The sequence below is a fragment of the Eptesicus fuscus genome, chromosome 5, assembly GCF_027574615.1.
Source record: "Eptesicus fuscus isolate TK198812 chromosome 5, DD_ASM_mEF_20220401, whole genome shotgun sequence".
NCBI classification, from domain to species: Eukaryota; Metazoa; Chordata; class Mammalia; order Chiroptera; family Vespertilionidae; genus Eptesicus; species Eptesicus fuscus.
This window is the reverse complement of record NC_072477.1, coordinates 78,736,436-78,757,920: the sequence shown is the minus strand read 5'-3', so window position 1 is coordinate 78,757,920 and position 21,485 is coordinate 78,736,436. Positions and strand designations below refer to the sequence as shown.

General features: G+C 41.8%; 1 protein-coding gene across 5 annotated transcripts in view; it reads left to right on the top strand.

The window, feature by feature from the left end:
* Nucleotides 1-21,485, top strand: part of STXBP6 (syntaxin binding protein 6) — a 266,151-nt gene that overhangs the window by 190,967 nt on the left and 53,699 nt on the right. For 3 of the 5 annotated variants that reach the window (XM_008152926.3, XM_054716493.1, XM_054716494.1), the window contains 2 exons: nucleotides 15,337-15,467; nucleotides 16,571-16,736. In XM_008152926.3, coding sequence (XP_008151148.1) covers nucleotides 15,337-15,467; nucleotides 16,571-16,736 — 297 coding nt within the window. Of the gene's footprint in view, nucleotides 1-2,567; nucleotides 2,597-15,336; nucleotides 15,468-16,570; nucleotides 16,737-21,485 lie in introns of those variants that run through there. The other 2 variants (XM_054716496.1, XM_054716495.1) reach the window with 2 other exon arrangements.

Here is a 21,485-nt window from a genome sequence, read left to right as displayed (position 1 = left end):
TGATCCTTTTAGCCATTAATCAAACAAAGAGATACCAGATTATGCGTAAAGACCCTCAGGTAGATAAAATGCCTGGTATCTCACTTGTCCCAGAGAGGCGCAGTCTTACAAATTTTCTACCTCTGATGAGTGGAACAAGGTGAGTATTCTGAGTTTATTGGCCGGGACCATTATATTTGAATGGACTGGAATATAGGTTAAGGGAAGACATCAGAGTTTCTGAATTAGTGATCCTAACATTTGGAAAATGTGATCTGGTCTTAACATAAGCCCTCCGGGCATCATCCACTGGTGAGGTTTGGCTGGAAAATAGCAGCATGGTACAATGACCCACAAACTATCATTTGCTTCTGCAGGTAGTAAATATTTAGCTGGTTACTGCATTATGAGAGACCTGATGACCTTTGGACCCCTCATATTGTCATCTGGTACATTCCTGATGTATAGCTTGACAGAACAAGACCTATAGCACATACTCATCCTCTCCATGGCAATCATTCAAACCATGGCAAACTACCAATTACACCTACACAGGCAGACTTCATGCCAAGTCTTCCATTTTGTGTCCTTATTTCCAATGCCACATTTCCCATTTTCAACAACTGCATTCCCTGGATATCCATAGCCTTCATTCAACACATATTCAGTATGGATTCTTGCTGTATGCAAGGCACTCTGCTAGATACTTCACTGTACATACTTTGAATGCAAGTAGGGGATGGAGAGGGGGATAGAGGCAGAAACCTTGCCTGTACAGTATTAAATTCTTTAGTGAGGATGGGAAATAGCTTCTCTCCCCCAAGGAGCTTAAAATGGGCTTTTGCCTGCCATACGGAAATAATGGCAGAAAGAACATAATAGGATGTAAAATATTGGTATGGGTTGTAGAGAAAAATAAGTTTAAAATGTCAATTATTATTTTCTAATCTCTTTGAAATGTGGCCAAACATTGGGTCTATAAACATTTGCAATAGATAAATAAGAGGACTATAAGCTTGCAGCATCATGGTTTTACAAAATACTAGCATACCCAAATAGGAATCCAAACCAATCCAATGCTCAGTGTGACCTTGCTGCATTGTGTTGGCCATTTTTAGATGGTTCTATTTGGGTCTGGTTCCATGTCTAACAGGGAGCATGGAGAACTCAGCAGGACCCATGGGGGTCCACAGGAGGTGATGTTTGAATAAGAAGACCTTAAAAGATGTGAAATGCAAATGGTTTTAATTACAACCTAAAAAGAGCTTTTATCATCATGAAACGTCTTAACTATTAGGGTGAGTTATAAATTATTATTACGGAGGTAAAAGAAATTAGAAAAAGAATCTATGTAAAGTAGCTAAGAAGATAAGATGCCCAAAGGAAAGATAGGGATGAAGAATAAATATCTTACGACTCTGTAAGTCTGTATTATCTTGATTATATAGACAGAAACGCAAACCATATATGTAAAATCAGTAAGTGAGCTTTAGTTATGTCAAATTGGTGTAACAAACTGAACAGAACTGGAACTTGTACATTAAAAGAAGGCAAAGCATTGCTTTTGAGGAGCCAATATATAAGTCATATTTTTTAGTATTTTGTTGATCTAAGGAACTCACATATTTGGCCCCTGGTTATAAGTGCTAAATTTAGTTTTAAAACTATCATAAATTACCTTGCAATGCAAAATTGGTGACTTCTGCCCCAAATTTCACTCAACATAGACTGAAGTTTAGATATCAAATTAATATTATGCAAACAGTTTGAGAATTCAAAGTTAGTGGGTCCACTTACTGGCATGCATACTCCTTCAATAAATGTATTCTCTGCCTTCACACAAACTCCATCTATCCATAATGCTTGCTCCTGCAATTCATTTTTGTTTTGTTTTTTTAGATAATGGCTTTTACTTTCATAGTGAAAGAAGCACAGTGACATCCAGTAAAACTGAGGAACTGCACTCCAAAGGGTATACTCCCAAGGGTTGGGAGCTCTATCTCTGAGCCCCAGGGGGACAGGTTAGTGACCACATTCAGCATTTCCTGAGAGCAGCGGCTTCTCTCTTTGGCATGGAGCGATGGCCCAGTATGGTGACTGCTGTCTGATTCAGCTTGGCTTTAGCCGAATAACCTCTGATCTAGATCAGAAGTCTGAGGGAGAGGACAGAAAGCCTGGGACCAGCAAGTGGAAGCCTGTGGACATCATAACCGACTGAGTTCTGAGAAGAGCTGATGTATCCATAGTTGCCTCATCTCCTTAGGACAGTTTGTCCTCCAATTCTGGTCTGATGGATGTGGAAATTACCACTGGGGAATTAGAGAAATCTGAGCATATTACCATGCATTCAGCACCAGAGGGTCTGCTGTTTATTCCTTTTGTTCTGAATGTTCGTCCAGGCTGTGCTGTTGAAAGATCTCCAGGGATTTTTCTTAGGAAGCAGTCATTTAACACAAGTGGCATCATTTATTTCAGAAATGATTTGTAGGTTGTTACGTAAATACCAATGAAGTACATAACAATGTGTTCCGCCTTGGAATCTGCAGCAGAAGCCACTGAGGAACTGACTTTCTCTGCAAGAGGAGCAGCTCTTTACCAAGTCAGAATTTATAGTCAGGTGCGCCTGGTTATTCTTTTTATTTTTCTTCCCCACATTGCCTTAAATGACCCAGAAAGGAAAACAGGCATAGCCAAAAAGAGAGTCGAGTGGGTGAGATCTTACTAACCACAGTCATCAGTACATAGAGTAAATCCTTGATTATTTCTGATGGAAATGGTGATATTTCTTGTGATACATATTTGAGTTAGGACTCTGATTAGGGCACCCTACCAGGTGCTATGAAGTACACAAAGGCATAATTTTTAACGAAGTGTGATGTTCAATAAACAAGGGCCTACAGTATACTAGGCTTTGGGGTATGAAGAAGACTAGAACTTGGTAATGACTGACTTTGAGGATTTCCTCCGAGTAGAAGTGGGTCAACAGCTATGGCAGTGATAGCGAACCTATGACATGCGTGTCAGCACTGACACACGTAGCCATTTCTGATGACACGCGGCCACTGAGGCGGCCGCATGCCGAGGATGAAACATTTGCTGCTCCTGAGGATGAAACATTTGCGAAATAATGTTTTTTCCTCAAAGTGACACACTACCCAAGTTATGCTCAGTTTTTTGGTGAAGTTTGACAAACCAAGCTCAAAAGGTTGCCCATCACTGAGCTATGGAGAAGGGGAGACGCTGTTCCCTTTTCTCTCTCTCCACTATTGCCATCTGCTCTAAGCCACTGTCAGCTCTCTCCTGGACCTCTGTAGTACAAGATCCTAAGTGGTTTTTTTGCTTTCATGCACACTTCTGCCATGACTTATTTGCCCAACAGCAGTTGGCTAATATATTTTTAAATGCAAATCAGATCTTGTTACGCTCCTGTTTCATGCTTACAAAGCCTTGTACACCAGGGCCTTCATAATCCGGCACTTGCTTGCATCCATGACCTCATTCACTTTTTCCTTTTCTCAGTATTTTGCTACACTGGTCTTCTTTCTCCTCCTTGAACATGTCAAGCATGCTCTTTCCACCTTTGAGCTTTGGCTTGTTGTGCCCAAAGAATGCCCGAAGGCTAGATTATAGGGAGGGGTGCAATTAAACAAGAAAGATGAGGACAGAAGAAAAAGCCATTGGGTTTTATAATTTGGAGGTGTTTTCACTTTCATGGGGAGTTTTTGGAGAGGTGATAATGTGGCAGGGAATTGATGGGTTGAGTGGTGAGTGGGTAGTAAAGCAGTAGAGGCACTAGGCGCATACAACTCTTTCCTTTCACCACCACGTTTCTCAAAAGAATGGATAGGGCTTGAGGACTGGCCTTATCTATACAAAATTCTCATAGTAATAGGAAAAGAAAACATTAAGCACATTCACAGGTAGAGTGAAAAAAAGTCTGAAAAGAGGGAGCAATGGAAGCTTTGAGGAAGAGGGGTAGTAGGAGAAAGGTTCTAGAAGATCTGGAAAAGAAGAGGACCATGAACCCAACTGGAGAATTTTGCAAATAAGATATACTTACAAGTCCCACAGGTAGATTTTTTTTATAAAAGCAAGTGTCAGAACTACATTGAATAAATTCCCTTCTGTTCTGGGAAGGGAATTTATATGTTGAAATCCTAAATCCCAATGTGATGGTATTAGGAGGTTGGGACCTTTAAGAGTTGGTTAGGTCATAAATGTGAAGCCCTCATGAATAAGATTAGGGCTCATATAAAAAGGAGACCCCAGAGAGCTCCCTTTCCCCTTCTGCCATGTGAGGACACAGTGGAGAAGACAGCTATAAACCAGGAAGTGGGATCATGCCAAACACTATATCTGCTGACACCTTGATCTTGGACTTCCCAGCCCCTCCAGAACTATGGGAAATAAATTTAAGTTGCTTATAATTGCCTCAGTATGTGATACCTTGTTATGGCAGCTCAAATGGCCCAAGACAATTTCCAGGTTTGCACACTGTTTCTCTATTTGTGGGTGGTGTGGCTTTATTACAGCAACCTTGGAATCCCCTAAGTGGGGCAAGTGCTGAGATGTACCTATCAGGGTTAGGGATTTCAAATTGGTAGCAATTCTCAAACCCTGCCATAATTATCATCATCATTATTATTTTGGTTTACTTTTTATTAAGGTATGACATATATTGTAAGGTATGCAAATATTTTTAAATATACATTTTTTATTGTTGATAGTATTGCCGGTGTCTCCCATCCTTATCCTCTTCCTCCCAGCTCATACCCACTGTTAGCATACATCCTTCTTGCTCTGTGGAAGTCAATTTGTTGTACTGTTCTAGCCTTCAGCTGATTGGATGAGACCCACTCACATTATGGAATGCAATCTACATTACTCAGAGCTTTCCGATTAAAAAAAAAATTTTAAAACACTCGCCCACCTGGCGTAACTCAGTGGTTGAGCGTCGACCTATGGACCAGGAGGTCGTGGTTTGATTGCCTCTTGCATGCACACCCCCCACCACCACTGGAAATCGAGCCTGCAACCTGGGCATGATCCCTGACCAGGAATTGAACCAGTGACCTCTTGGTTCCTGGGCGACCATTCAACCATTGAGCCACACTGGCCAGGCTCCCAATTTAAATATTAATCTTATCCAAAATATCTTCACAGAAGCATCCAAAATAATGTTTGACCAAATATCTGGGTACCATGGCCTTGCCAAGTTGACACATAAAATTAACCACCACAGCTAAACTCATTAATTTTCCTGATTGCTTTAGAGTATGTATACATCTTTAACTTGCTTTATGTATAGTATAGGAACCTTCTAATACTTCACTTCCCTTTTTCCCATTCTGTCCTTCTTGCTATTGTTGTCAGACATTTTACTTTTTCATATGTTATAAACTGCATACTACATTGTCATTTGGAAGCAAGCATTGTTCAATCTAGGACTAATTATTCCTCACGAATAGGGCAAGATCCTGCTGTGAATTTCACTGGTTTTCCGGTCTGGCTGGTGGGCACAGGCACTATGCCCAGCCCTATGTGAGCATGGAGTATTGTTTCCCATATTCATTTTGAGTGGTTCTCTCTCTGGCCTCAGATCACCTCCTAACACACAAGTGGTGAGAAGTACTCAGCTAAATACGCAAGGCAGAATCTCTGCAGATCTCTGGAGTTCTCTCTTCTTCATCACTTTGGTCTCCCTGGGCTCTGAGCTCTGTCTCTTCAACTCCGGCAGTCTGCCAGTCTCTGCCTGGGTTCCTCCTCCTTGTGCCACAGCCTGGAAAACGCTACCAAAGCAATAAACAAGGGCAATTATAAGGCTCACCTCATCCATTTCCCATATCACAGGGGTCACTGTCTTTCATTATTTCATACTAGAAGCCCGATGCACAAAGATTCATGCTAGAATGGGCTTTCCTTTCCCTGGCTGCTGGCACCACCTTTCCACTCCAGCCCAGCCCCTTTCCGCTCAGGCCCTGGAGCCGCCTCTTTCGGCTCCAGCCCCACCTTCCCACGCTGCCCAGAGGCCCTGAGAGACTGGGGGTGGGGCAGAACGCCTGCGTCGTCACCATGGTGACGACGCAAGCATCCCACCCCTGTCACTCAGTGCCTGTGTATGCAAATTAACCGCCATATTGGGTTAATTTGCATATCACTCCTGATTGGCTGGTGGCGTAGCAGAGGTACAGTCAATTTACATGTTTGTCTATTATTAGGTAAGATATTTTGTCCATTTCTTGTTATTTCCAGCAGAAGCGGGGACATAGCACTCATTTCATTGTGTAGATACATGGTTAGAATTGCTGAATCATAGAGTATATGCATGTTTAACTTTAGTAGATATTGCCTTGAGTTTACCAAAACAAATTAAGCTAATTTTAATTGTATACTGATATAATTGACATTCGTTTTACCCAAAACATGTTGCCAGATTTTATTCCCCAGTTTAACAGAGTAAAGAGTGAAGATGACAAGTTCTTAGTGACATCATTCACTGCTTTTAGAACTTCAGTGGTGTACACCCTAATATAAAATGTATTATTAAAAGTATTGGGAAAGTGGTGGTGGTGGTGACGAGGGAGGAAAGCAGAGATACCAGCTACATCTGTCATTGACTGACAGTCGCAATTATATTTGACAGCTATGTTTGCTAAGTAATAACAGCTTTGGTTTTTTAAAAAACCTAGTGATATTATATGTTTAGTACTTAGTCCATTAGAAAATTCTATGTTGCTCTGCTTCCCTTGAGTTTCTCTCTCTCTCTCTGAATGCTCTTTTCACATTGAAGGTGATCCATATTTTCAAAGATTGTGCTCAGGCCCTAACTGGTTTGGCTCAGTGGCTAGAGTGTCAGCCTACAGACTGAAGGGTCCCAGGTTTGATTCCAGTCAAGGGCATGTACCTTGTTGCAGGCACATCCCCAGTGGAGCATGTGCAGGAGACAGCTGATCAATGTTTCTCTGTCATCGATTTTTCTAGCTCTCTATCCCTCTCCCTTCCACTATGTAAAAAAATCAATAAAATATATATTTTTAAAAAGATTGTGCTCAGCAGTAGGGTGCAGGGTATCCAGGTGAGAGAGTGCCCCCCTTCAGAGCTGCTGAGGGACAAGGAAGTGGAGACTGCAGAAATGGTTCAATCTTTTCTCACTGGAAGGAGTATTTGAGCTCTAAGAAGGCTTTTTAGCAACTCTTCCAGGTATTGAATTTCTACCAAGTATGACATTTTCCTGAAGAGAGTTGCTGTTTGGCCTATACTTTTCAGTATATAATGGCTAATGTTAAAGGAAAGCATAACATTGAAGGAACCTCTTTTTCAAGTTTTTACTCCCAGCCTTTGAGCTTCTTGTGTAATAATTTAATTCATTCTTGAGGCAGGTTGCTGCTTCTTTTATGTCTTTGTCTTTAGATTCTCTGTTTGTAAACCTCTCCTAAAAATAGATCAAAAATGATGTTTACAACTGTTCCCAGAATTAAGGAAGTAAGAACAGAATACAACTTTCAGAGTGTAGTTAACCCTTTTTGTCATCTCCATTGGATATTACAGTATTTGGTATTGGATTTCATCTCTTTCAGAGCCAGCACAGTTCTAACAGCTCTAGGCATTTAATCCCTTGACTTGGGCCTGTTTGCTTGTTTCAGTTATACTATACTAGGGGCCCAGTGCACGAATTCGTGCACCTTGAAAGGAACCTTGGGCTGCGAGGCTGCGGTAGGCACAGGGGCAGGTCTCAGCCCATCTTCTGTGGCCCTGTCCAGTCCCTCCTGCCACGGCCCCCAGTCCCCTGTCTGCTGGCAGCCCCACTCCCACTGCCGCCAATCCCACACACTGACAGCGCTGGCCCCCCCTCACACCTGCTGATGATGCAGAGCGATTGGGGACGGCGCCAGCATCGGGTGTGAGGGGCTGGCACCATCAGCAGGTGCAAGTGGCAACTGCTGCCCTGATCATCCCTCAGGAGCAGGGGCAGGTGGAGAAACCCTCAGGGGCGATCAGGGCCTGCAGCTGCCGCTTGCATCTGCTTATGGCACCAAGTGATTGGTACCAGTGCCAGGTGCGAGCAGCAGCTCTGGTGCTTACTGCAGGTGCAAGTGGGGCCTGCACTGGCAGTGGGTGCAAGCGGGACAGACGCCAGCAGCAGGTGCGAGTGCCGGGTGGGACCATAGCACGCAAGAGCAAAGAATTTCCAGTAACCACCAGAGGCTCTCCCTGATGACAGTGACCAGCGCTCCGCCTTGGTCTGGTGCCCCCACTCACCTGCTCCACCATCCAGCCATGGCTAATGCCCGCCATGTTCTGCACATAGCCCCTGGTGGTCAGTGCATATCATAGCGACTGGTTATTCTGGATGTTCTGCCATTCAGTCTATTTGCATATTAGCCTTTTATTATATAGGATATAGGATAGATTACATGTTATACCCTTTCCATAGAAGGTATGAAGTCAACCTGGCCTACATGGCTCAGTGGTTGAGCATCAACCTATGAACCAGGAGGTCAGAGTTTGATTCCCGATTAGGGCATATACCTGGGTTGCGGGCGCGATCCCCAGCGTGGGGCATGCAGGAGACAGCTGATCAATGATTCTCTTTCATTACTGATGTTTCTATCTTTCTCTCCCTCTCCCTTCCTCTCTGAAATCAATAAAAATATATTTTTTTAAAAAAAAGAAAGTCTGAAGTCACAGCAACTAATATTAACCTGGTTTTATAATTCGTTGTATGTTTACCCTTCACCCAAAATATATGCAAATTGGTTTTCTCCTCTGGTCTATGGGGAAAAGTCCTTAGAAGTTAAAAATATCAAACACAATAGGAAGCCTTGGCTTGCTGTATCTCAAGCCTGAAATCATGTTTACAGGGAGGCTGAAACGAACAGAATAATCACTTAAGAGAGATGCTGCTAGAATAAGGATTGCAGGAAAATAGGTTTTTAAAGAGATATTAACCCCACATTTATCTCCTAGTCTCCTGATATTTCTTTAATTTCTTGGTTTTTACCATTTTCTCTACTCTCCCTAGTTCTCAGATACTGCTTTTCTCTAATAAGGAAATAGTTCAAATCCCTTGAAACTGTGGCTTGATCTGAAAACAGAACAATTGAACAATTGAATTTGTGGTATATTCATGATTTCTGGTCGGAACAAGAACTGTTTCTCCTTTTGTTGGAGAGCCGTTCATTCATTCATTCATTTGTGCATGCATACGTGAAGTGGCACTTGTTGTGTCAGTTTACAGTATTGAAGTCTTGGTGGTGCTAGTCTGGAGAGGGCAGTGCTTGCTGTGGGGAACTAGAGCCCCCTGGGGATTAAGCTTCCTGATTTCAGACTAAAGATTTAACAGCCCAAGACTACCTGTGAGAGTGTACCTGAACCAGTCTGCCATTGACTGGAAAGGTAGAATACCCTTTCAAAATAAAAAGCTACCTATTTTTACAGTTTTTTAAAAAAGTAAAACTATAAACAAGGTAAAGAAGATTAAAATTAGAATGGATTAGGTTTTAGAAGTTGCAACTAAATCTCATAATGGCATGTGACATAAAACTTGCACATTTCAAAATAATACCGTCTCCTTTTTGGTAATTTGGAAATATTATAACCAGTAGTACTTCCTATAAAGTTGGTATAGGGTGGTTGCTTGCTCTACTAATATGTAGTTGTTAACTACCCTCCATATGGTGCTGTACCTTCATATTAAAAGCATCATTCCCAAGGAATGCTTGATGCAAGATATTTCTTATTCTTCTCCTTCCACTAAATGACTTACCCAGACTTCTGCTCATGAAAGCAATTTCCCATATAAATGGTTGCTTTTTCAGTATCGGTTTGGAGGAACTTCGTAGACTTGCAATCTCCTTCCCCTCCTCTCTTCCTCCTCCAGTTTGGAGATGAGGGTGTGATGTAGGTCCAGGCCTAGAAACTAGTGGTACCAAATAAGGAACTTTTTGTGTGGCAAATTTTCTTTGTGATTATCTCTTCTGTAGATTAAGGAGGTCCTCCTTTATATCCCAAAACCCTCTGCCCTGCTTCCTCCCCATCCCACCCCTCCCCCTTTGAGTTAGTAGAGCAGGGACTATTGAAAAAATGGCATTGTACATTCTTCACCACTGGCTTGTGCTCAGGCTGAAATGCCACCATTTTTGTTATTGTGTCTGTTGTTTGTTTGGATTAAAATTTTTTTTCTAAAAACATGCAGGATTCAAGAATTCATTTCAGGCTCATTTGGGTCCTGTCAGCAATCTGGCCAGCACCTCAGGAGGGGAGAGGAAGGAAAGCGCCCCAAAGACAAACTTGGCCATTTCATGAATTGGTCTAATTGGAGGCATGAAGTCTAAACTATGTCCTAAATAATGACATGCTTTGAGAAATACTATGATAAGCAAATGATCAATGCCATGGTGACCTCACATGCTCTATTTCCCACTAACTACAGCAGTAATGGTGTTTCTCTATTCTGAATGTATTTGAAGTAGCAATATAGGTATTTTTGCTTCTAAGCTTTGTAAACATTCAGCCATCTCACCAGATAAAATTGCTGATACAGCCTCCAACCTGATATTTATTTCTCCATAGATATTATTAAACCCACCTAGACATTAGAGTTTGGGAACAGCATTAGGAAACCAGTTCTAAATAATCATTTCTCACCTTCCCTGTTAGCCTTTTTTTTTTTTTTTTTTATCACATAAGCACCCAGAGGCATACTCGATCTTTCTTTTATTTCCTGAACCACATTTCAGAGGGTTTTATTTTTAGTCACCTCTGACACAGCCGAAGAGCAGCCCCAATAAGATTCTATGTGGACATCACTTTTTCCCTTGTTCCAAATTGCTTATTTCTCATCAACAGTCTTGTTGAAATCAAAGTTTCTGGTCATTAGACTCCAGCAGAGCAGAGCTAAGGCATACCACAAAATGCTGACCTTTGCTTTTATCTATAAGATCATACTAGAACTAAGCATGGAGAAATTTTAAGGTATCTTACTTAGGTACGTAGGTGCCATTAGTTTCAACATCAGACTGTATAGATGCAATTTGTTCTTCAGCACCTTTGGATGGTTTGTTTGTTTGTTTGTTTGTTTGTTTTGAGAGAAATGACCACATCTATACTAATAAAAGGGTAATATGCTAATTAGGGCGGATGTCTTCTGGACATCCATCTGGATGTCTATCCGGACAAAGCCACAGTGGCTACGAGACCCTGGGGCTCATAGCAGCCATGAACCCCGGTGGCTGCGAGGCCCAGGGCTCATGGCAGCCATGGGCTCAGGCAGCTGTGAAGCCTGGGGCTCAGGCAGCCATGAGCCCCAGCGGCTGCGAGGCCCAGGGCTCAGGCCTCATAGCCACCGCGGCTGGCAGTGGCAGCAGCAGTGGGGTGATGGGGCAGCACCTTCCCCTGATCAGCCCGGTTGCCTCCCGCAGACATCCCCTGAGGGCTTCCGGACTGTGAGAGGAGGCAGGCCGGGCTGAGAGACCGCCCCCACCTGCACAAATTTTCATGCACCGAGCCTCTAGTAAAGTTATAAAATGATTCAATCTGAATTTAATGTGGATAAAAAATGTTTGTGCAAATGTTAGTAAATATCTAAAAATAACTATGAAAAATGAGATAGAGGATATAAAGATAAAGTAACATTTTTATATGCTGATTGTTTCCTTTAAAGACTGAGACTAGATATTTTATATCTAAGGCAGAATTGATTTTCTTGCTTGGAAGGACTCAGAAATGATGCTGTGAATAATGAGATTATAGGGGGAAAGTATGACTTTTTTTTAAAGCAATCTCTCAGCCATTGGACCTAGAAATGGACGATTAGCCACTTTAATCACTGGCAGTGTGCATTCCTCGACTGTTTTTGCATAACATGCAAATAGCTTGCATTTCTGTCTTTCTTTTCTTCATCAATCTTTGTCCCGTCCTTCACCAACTCCTGACTCACTGCAAGACCACATTTGATCTAAGATGGTGCTTTGCTATTGTCCTGCATATTGCTTTCTAATTGAATAGAGTTTTTCTGATTGGGCAAAAGCAAGGCTGGTGGTCTCTACCCCTTGACTGTGTGTCTTATTTTTGTGAAATGTTTCCTGGAGGGACCATTTTTTAAAAGACCTTGCTAGGCCATTAGTTCATTAGACAGAGATGTTATACTACCTGAGTAATGATATTCCAAGTGTAATAGCTCTTATCTCTGCTTCTTAACTACAGCTGAGATGTAGATCAAGTCTACATGGAGGCTGAAGAGGAGGCGTGCAGCCATGGAAACCACATTCTTTTTATCAGAACTGGTAGCAGAAGGACCTGAATTTGGTTGGCCCACATGCTTCTGCCTTCCTCTGATGCCACCATAGAGAGCAGTAGGTGCCAGGAGTGGGAGTGAATGAAAAACAGCATTAGGTTTGGATAACCCGAACACTTGACTTACTGAGTGAGTTCTCATGCTTATCAAGCAGTAGTCTTAAAGAAGCCATTTCCCGCTAGGCTTTTTGATTATATCTAGGAGAATACCTATGTTGTGATAGTTGTAAATACCTGGCTATACTTGCTAATCGCCATTTTACTGTAGAGCAGACAGCAGATGCCACGCCCTCCCCTGGCAGCCCTCTAATTTGAAATTCATAGCATTTATGATTTCATTATATTTTTCAATTATATTTTTTACATTATTGTCTATTTAATATAGGTAGAGCTGTATCTATGACTTTAACATATATTTTTCTCATGAACTTATTTAAGTAAAAAAGCAAATGTATTTAAAGGGAAATGTTAAGGGAATAACAGTTTGGATATTGTCAAAATCACAACAGTAGTATGTGTATGTAATAATTTTAAGGCACCTGCCTCAAAATAGAAACTGAGATGCTGGAAATAATAACAATAAACAAAAATTAAACCAAAACGGGCTCAGTGCCCAGGAACACTACCCAGATTCCAAGAACTGGGCAAGGAATAAGCCAATACGGGCAGCGGGGGCCCGGGGGGGGGGGGGGGGGGGAGAAGGCAGGACTGGATAGAGCTGTAACTGCCTCCATTAAAAATGACCGCTCTGTATTGTGATCGCTGTTGAGCAATTCTGTGGGGCATTTGTCATGTGGGTGGGGTTCCCGCATTTCTCATTTCAGCGACAAGCTTCCAGTGGAACTTGCCTTTGTAAAATGTCATTGCTAAACTTGCCAAAAACCACAGCAATCTTGCATTGTGTTTGAGCTTTTATAATGCTGTAAACGACTTGCAAATACTAAATGAACCAGAAGTAAAAATGGTTTGTGACAACTTTAACTAAAGTTACAAGGAAAATGTTCATGTTTCCCAGGATGCCTAAATGCCGAGTGATTTACATAAACAAAGGAGGAAATCCTCTTTGTGTTTAGGGATGTGAGTCTAATACAGGAACCCATGTTTTCCTGTCATTGAAAAGCATTCTTTAATCTTTTAAGCACATTTTAGGGCCTGCACATATTCCAGGTGTGTTGTTCACTTTAACATTAAAACACAAGAACAGGACATGACTATTCAGAGAAACCTATTAGATCTCCCTTTGTGTCGTAGGAGACACAAAGGGTAAATGAATTGAATTAAATGGACGGACAAAGCCCTGAGCAGACTGGTAATAGTTATTCCTAATGGGACTTTACAGGCTTATACTTGGAGCTGAAGGCCAGAGAGGCCATTTGTGAATAGAAGACCATACATTTCCTCTGATTGTGGGTGTTAAGGGGATGATGACTTTTTAACCATGAAAATAAATGTAATTGGTGTGAAGCATCCAGAAGCTTTCAACCAAATAGAACGGAAATAATGGGTAATAAGCCTAAGCACTATTTGAAATTTTAAAAAATATAATTGCTAAATTCTGGTTAAGAGCAAAGGGATGAGATTGTGTGGAAGTCATAAAAATAGTCCTGGAACCACACCGCAGGGGTTCTCACCAAACCTAAAGGCAGGGACCCACAGTTCCTTCTCTGAGTCCCTGCTCTCCTGGCCCAGACACTGTAACACAACAGACGCTGGCCTGCATGAAAGGAGAGGCTTACCACCAGCCGGGACTGGGGTAGGTGCTCTCTGTCCTTCATTCCTCAAGGATTATTTTTGCCATCTGTTGAGCATCTGCATAATTATTTGAAAATGTGGAATCTGTGGGGTTATTTAAAACAAAGAAAGAATGTGCCACTGACACACAGTCTTATTAAGATAGAATTCATTATGACAAGTAGTGCTTTCCATTCTTCCTAGTTTCTTTAATAGCATCATTCCTATTAAGTTTTACGATCCCTGCAGCCAAGGCTCATAGGAGCTTCTAGGAAAGCCCTTTCAAAACACTCACCTCCCCACCCTGGAGGCTCTAAGTCATGAAGTAAGCAGACATAGAACAATATTCCAAGTGACCCTCTCCTGGTGGCTGGTGCTTGACTTCTGTCTGAGAGGTGACACTGTCTATTGTCAGCGTGACTAAGGCTGGCTGGAGGGACTGTGCGGGTCCTGCAGGTGTATGCCCTCAGGAATTCATACTGGGGCGGGGGGGGGGGGGGGAGCAGGAGCACCAAGAATGCCAGATAAAGTCATAATCGGTTGCAAACTTGATACAAACTAGACTATATTTTAAAGCCAAATGGTTCTTTTAAAAAAAAATGAGGTATTACTCCTTATCACTAAAACCTAAAATATTTACACTGGACTAGGTAATTAGAAATATGCATTGCAGTTCCTTAGGGGAACTTTCTTTAAAATTCAGCCTTTCCCACTGACCCCTACCTGGAGCCTGTCGGCCCTGTATGCCTCTTTCCCTGCAATTGGTTATTGCACACTTGTAGACTCCATCAAAGACGCTTGGTGTTATTGGGTTAAGCTGTGTTCAGTTTGAATGGATGAAGACATAAACAAAGCAGCCCTTACAATCGTAACTGTATTGTAACTGCTCGAGAGTAGCGATTACAACTTCTATATCTTTTGACCTCACCCCTCACCAAAGACACACATATTCATTCTCTCAATAGATAGATCTATATACGTGTGTGTGTGTGTGTGTGTGTGTGTGTGTGTATTTGTACTGTAAATATACTAGAGGCCCGATACATGAAATTTGTGCAAGAGTAGGCCTTCCTTCCCCCAGCTGCTGGCACCAGCTTCCTTCTGGCACCCGGGACCCGGGCTTCCCTCCAGCCCCAGTTTCGTCTGGAAGGACATCCGGAATGACATCTGGTCTAATTAGCATATTACCATTTTATTTTATAGATATATGTATAAGTATTTTTTTCTTCTCTCATTCTCATTTTGCATGTGCATGTAGGTGTGAGATAGAAGCCCACTGACAGGGAACAAACCAACCTGCACACCCACTAATCTGTGGTCTTTTCTTGGCAGTGACAAACAAGAAACCTACACAGGCGTCCATTACGAAAGTCAAACAGTTTGAAGGCTCCACGTCGTTTGTGCGGAGATCACAGTGGATGCTCGAGCAGCTTCGCCAGGTTAATGGCATCGATCCTAATCGGGTGAGTAGCCTGTGGAGTGTTGAGCGAAGGCGGTCTCTTCACACGATGATTCTTTTAATAACCTTAGCAGTGGTGATGATTGTCTGAATCATTTTTCTCTGTTTCGGTTACACAGATAAGACTTTCTGATTTACCTTCTTAGGGGGATTATAAAGCTTTTTGTGATGTTTGACACAGGAACCTAAGGGGATGCAGACTGAAGAAATGCTATGTCCAGTAATACGTTTATCAGCAAAGTGCAAAGACCAGAATTCAGATTCGTGTCCATGGCTGTCGATATGAAAAGCCATGTTTCTCTAAACTTCATTTATATCCTCATGGCACCAATTTATTTATTTACTTAAATAAATAAATCCTTACAAGTTTAGGAGTCTACTGTATTTAATATGAGAAACATTTTTTATAATTATTTATTCAAAATAGATTCCCCCCTTTTGCTCACATGCATTTACCGTACAAAACATCAATAATGAAGAAAATGTAAATTATAACTATATGCTAAAATAATGAGGAGGAATCTTTTCCTGCCAAAGATTAGGGGCAAGATTAATATGGGTTAGTGCTGAGAACCTGAATAAATTATGTCTCAAGTAACTGGGAGGATGATATGTAGTCTGAATTCTGACACAGGTCAGTGTGTGGTAGGCTACAGGGACTTCTGTGATACTAGCTTCCTAGGGACATCTGTAAATACTGTAAGGTTTGGGGTTTACTTGATAAACAGAGAAAGGTGGATTCTCCATGCACCTGGGTGCTAATAAAGATGAGCCTTGCTCAGCCGGTGTAGCTCAGTGGTTGAGCATTAACCCATGAACCGAAAAGTCACCGGTTGGATTCTCGGTCAGGGTTGTGGGCTCTATCCCCAGGAGGGGGTGTGTTGGAGGCACCTGGCCAATGTTCCTTTCTCATCGATGTTTCTATCTCTCTCTCCCTCTCCCTTCCTCTCTCTCTAAAAAATCTATAAAAACATAGTTTAAAAAAAAGATTAACCTTATGATTAGTTTTGAAGGATGTTTTGCCTTTATGAGTCTTTTGTTGGGCATAAGATAGAAGCAGCAGTTTTTATACATTGAGATCAGTAGTTATATCACTGTTTTTTCCAGGATTCTGCAGAGTTTGACTTGTTGTTTGAAAATGCTTTTGACCAGTGGGTAGCCAGCACAGCCTCAGAAAAATGCACCTTCTTCCAGATCCTCCACCACACCTGCCAGAGGTACCTCACGGACAGGAAGCCGGAGTTTATTAACTGCCAATCTAAAATCATGGGAGGTGAGTGGGCATTTGTGTGACTTCATTCATCCTGTTGCCTTAGACTCACTTTTATTTTAAAAGTTAGGTGTTCCACAGCATAAAAACAAAAACAAACAAGCAAAAAAGATTCAATGCATGAGAACCATTTTAGGGAATTCATTGTATGCTCAATCTAAACACAGTGGTGTATTTTCATACTTATCCAAAAGCTGTTCTTTTAGAAGAATGAGCCACTGAGCTAAGATTGTTTTACTATAAGAACAAACCTGTTCCTTTACTAGGAATACCTTTCAGTTTGGTTTCTTTACTACCATTTCTATAATCTTATTGCAGAATGCTATTTTCCAGGTTGCTTTTTCCTGTTATTTCTCAAGATAGTTTACAAATCCTATATAATAAAAGCGTAATATGCAAATCGACCAAACAGCAGAACAACCAGACCAATGGAGGAACTGGTTGCTATGACATGCACTGACCACCAGGGGGCAGGCGCTCAACGCAGGAGCTGCCCCCAGCCAGCAGACCCCAGGCCAGCCAAAGCAGGTGCCAGTGCCCCCTATCCCCCGATCGCCCCACCAGTTGCCCCACAGATTGGCCCTGATCGCTGGCCAGGCCTAGGGAATCTACCCATGCACGAATTTCGTGCACCAGGACTCTAGTATTAATATAAAAATTCTTACAGATGTAGTGCCTTTCAAATAGCGAATAGTCTCACTTTCATTTCTTCAATGGTATACAGAGCTGGGTTAAGATGAATGCTGTAAGCCAGCCTTAAGGAGCAAGTACCAGCATTGGCAACTTAATGAGAAACATTTAAGAGGGTGCTTAACACATTTCTTTTAGGAGTTATTTCTTTTTAGGGAATTGAAACTGTGCTAAAAACATACAGGCCTTGCCAATCACTCTGTGAGTTGAAGGAGAGTATATATATCATGGGTCTTATTACTCACCTGATCTCTTGGTTTGAAGGAATTTTTTTTAAATGTGCCAGCTTTACCTTAATCAAGTGTCAAATGAAAGTCACATTAGAGACAGTGCATGTTTTCTTTGGGATATCTTCATGTGAACATGAGCGGAACAACATTGTTCTCTCCCAACAACCGCCGTACTCGTCATTTTGTCATTAGTCTGCTAGCTGTTATATGGAGAAGACACTGTGCAACACATAATTATTCACTGAATTATTCCTGTTTCTCTTAAACAGGAAGTTGCTTATATCATCAGCCTTGAAAGGACTTTTTTAAGCATTCATGTACAGTCATCTTATAGTTTCTCTATTTAGTCCTAGAAAAAGAAAAAAGAGTAATGAGTGGTGCATCTAACTTCAAAGTGGCCACATCCTATGGTACAAAAGTGAAAAATTTAAACATAGATGTTAAAAGGAAAGGGAATGTCAAACACTAACCCCTTACTATTTAGAAAATATGAAACACAGCTTTCTATCATGTCTGTGCCGTCAATGTTCATCAAATGAATCCTGCTTTCAAAGTCCAGCCTTAACAGACTTGGCAAACGGTCAAAGTCCACCAGGCCTAGGACCACGGCAGGCTGCATGACAATGGAAAGTACCTGCTATGAAACATTTCCCCCACCGGTGTCTGTATGGTCAGTAACGTGCTTGGCTATCCCTTAAGCACTGAGTCTCCTCTAGAACTACTGTAACATGAATTTGAAATTTCTGTTGCTCCAACATTCCACTTCTCCCTGTTCTGTCCTGAGCTCAGAGGGGCCAGAGCAGTGCCATGGAATGACTACATTTCCTCAGGATGGAAACCTGAGCTGGAAACAGAGGGCCACAGACTCACTCCACTGCCTTTGCAAAGGAAATGAGCCACCTCCCTTGGCTCAGGTTGGGAAGAGTTCAGATGACTCTTCCCCACCTCCTACCCTAAGGAATGGCAGTAGGCAGTCCCTCTTCTCTGCTGCCTCTGAAGCTCTCATTTCGTCTCTTAGAACAGGTCCTTTCATTCTTTTAGTCACTCTTGGTTCATAATACAATTATACAACAAATAAGTACTAAGTGCCTACTATGTGCCAGTCACTGTGCTACCTCCTGGATATGAAGAATAGTTCTATATTTGATCCCTTAATAGGCCCTAATCCCAAATCCCAGACTGGAAACTCTTCATTTGCCCTCTTGATTAGCCTCAGACCTCCCTACACAGTCCCACCAGCTGCTTCTATCAGCCATTGGCCCAGTCCTTCACATGTCTTCCAGTGCCCTACGAACCCTAAATTATACGGAGTTGAGACAGGAACCCATATACACAATGTTGAGTCATTGCTATGTGTATCAGATAAATCTACAGATTGATTTCCTGTGGTAGATAATAAGTTAATGAGACCAAAATTGGTGCTGCCTTTTGTGACCGTAGATGCATCTCTCATCTTCTTTAGACCTCAATTTTCCCAAGTATAGCATGTGGGGGTAGACCAGTATCTAAAATCCCTTTCAGTATTGTTTTCAGAATCTGTAATTCCTAAGGTATAGCTTTATTGTGAAGTTTAATCACTTTGTAAATTAAGTATCAAAAGCTTTAGTGCAGTTAAATGTTGACTGGCCCTGGATTCCTATGGAAGGCAAAAAAGTTTGAATTAAGCACATTGTAATTTGTTGGCAGCACATATGTCCTTCATGAGTATAGTCTGTCTAATAGTTGCTTATCTTTGGTAACAGTTGTACCAACAAACCCTAATTAATTAGCATGCTGATAAGTCTTTTGTGCTCCTAGTTATCACAAATCCAAAGCTTAAAAATTATGTGGTTCTCAGGTCACTACTTTCTGACCCCTTTGATTCTGTGGTACCTACCCCATCTTCAGATCTTCATTTCCTCATCTTTAGATGAGATCTGTTCCTAATTTCATAGTATCTTTTCATCTCTTCTCAAGTATGGGCCACAAGTCCTAGACACCATTGTTTTCTGCACTGTGAAAGGCGATAGGTTTTGTGATTTTAGAGAACTGATATGGTGTTGGTTTGCTGCCCTACACCAGGTTCCTTATGTGTTATCATAGCAGCCTTTGGAAATATAATTTATTGTCTTCATTTCACAGAGAAGGAAGTAGGCTCAGAGAGATTGTTAAATAGCTTGCTGAGGGTCACATAGCTAGTAAGTGGCAGAGATATTCAAACACAGGGTCACTCCTCTCTAAAAGCACCTTCCTCGGGGCCACTGAGTGCTACGCTCCAGAGAATATCATTGGCATTGTCTTTGGTACGAAAAGTGCTCCCTGGAGTTATACAAGACTTTTGGAAAACATTTTACATTTGTAAGTATTAAAAAAGGGAAGGAGCCAAAACCGGTTTGGCTCGGTGGATAGAGCGTCAGCCTGCGGACTGAAGGGTCCCAGGTTCGATTCCAGTCAAGGGCATGTACCTTGGTTGCGGGCACATCCCCAGTGGGGAGTGTGCAGGAGGCTGCTGATCAATGTATCTCTCTCTTTGATGTTTCTAACTCTCTATCCCTCTCCCTTCCTCTCTGTAAAAAATTAATAAAATGTATTTTTTTAAAAAAAAGGGAAGGAAGAAGAGAATGACAGAGACTATAGGTAGTTTTAACTTTTTTCGTAGTTTTATTACAGATATATATAATTAAGATAATTCTCAAGCAATTTTTTTTTTTTTTTGTCCTAAGAATGAATGAGTCACCAGGGGCCTTTAAAATCATCTCTATTTGGGGGGGGTGGGGGGGTTATTTGTTTGTTTTTGTTTATCAGATCTTCATTATGTTAAAGAGATGAAAGTGAGGCTATTTTAGTGAATGGGGAAGATGATGGAACCCAGGCTGAGAATACCTCTCAGATACTGCCTCTGGTCCAAGCCTGTCTTTGGGAAAACTGAGGCCCAGTGAGTTTGAGTGACTTTACCAAGATTAGTGGACTGAGAGCAAGTCTGCCTGACTCCCACTGAATCAGACTTTTTTAAATACTAGTTCAAATAGGATTATCATGTAAGTATCTAAAATTCCACACAGTTCTTCTCTTGTATATATTGATTGTGTATATGCCACATGACAGGTTTTTCTCTTTCCCTTGAGGAGAGTCAGTTACACAGGAATGAGTTGTATGGAATGTTTGAAGTTCTATCTTCAAACATATTTCCTTATCTCCAGCGGACAGACTGGGAAGCTTTGATCTTCTGATGCTGGTTACAGGATCTAGGAGACACTTCTGAAGTCCAGGAGGCTGAGTGAAGGCCCTCAGACACTGGAAGAGGGCAGGGTGCTCTAAGCGAGTATGAGGGGGAAGCAGTGGTTTCTTCTCATGCCTCTGTCAGTGTCTCCTCTTGTCTGGATGATTGGAGGACTAGTAAGCTAGGACAGAGTCCTCAAGCTGTGGTCATTCCTATGGATGGTTGGAGGACTAGTAAGCTAGGACAGAGTCCTCAAGCTGTGGTCATTCCATACCTCTTTTTTAGTTCATTAAAGGTCGGTCACCTTCAACAAATGCGAATCTATTCATTTAGTTGCTGGGTCCCTAAGTTACCAAGCAACCTACAGAGATTGAAGATAGAGGCATGGAGCCAGTCTGACTGCTGAAATGTGACATGGCATCATGAATGGCAGGGGCTCCAAAAGTGAAGTCTTAGATTCATGTAGGTCCTACTTACTTCTTCTGAGATGGTAGCTTTGTTCTCTCTGCTTATTGTAAACAGATGATTTCATAGTGTTATTTGGGTGATAACACATTTGCACTTCAAAGATGCCTCAGAGTTAATCACATGTGTAGAACTTTAGACTCTAGAGAGAGACTTGCATTGAACTAA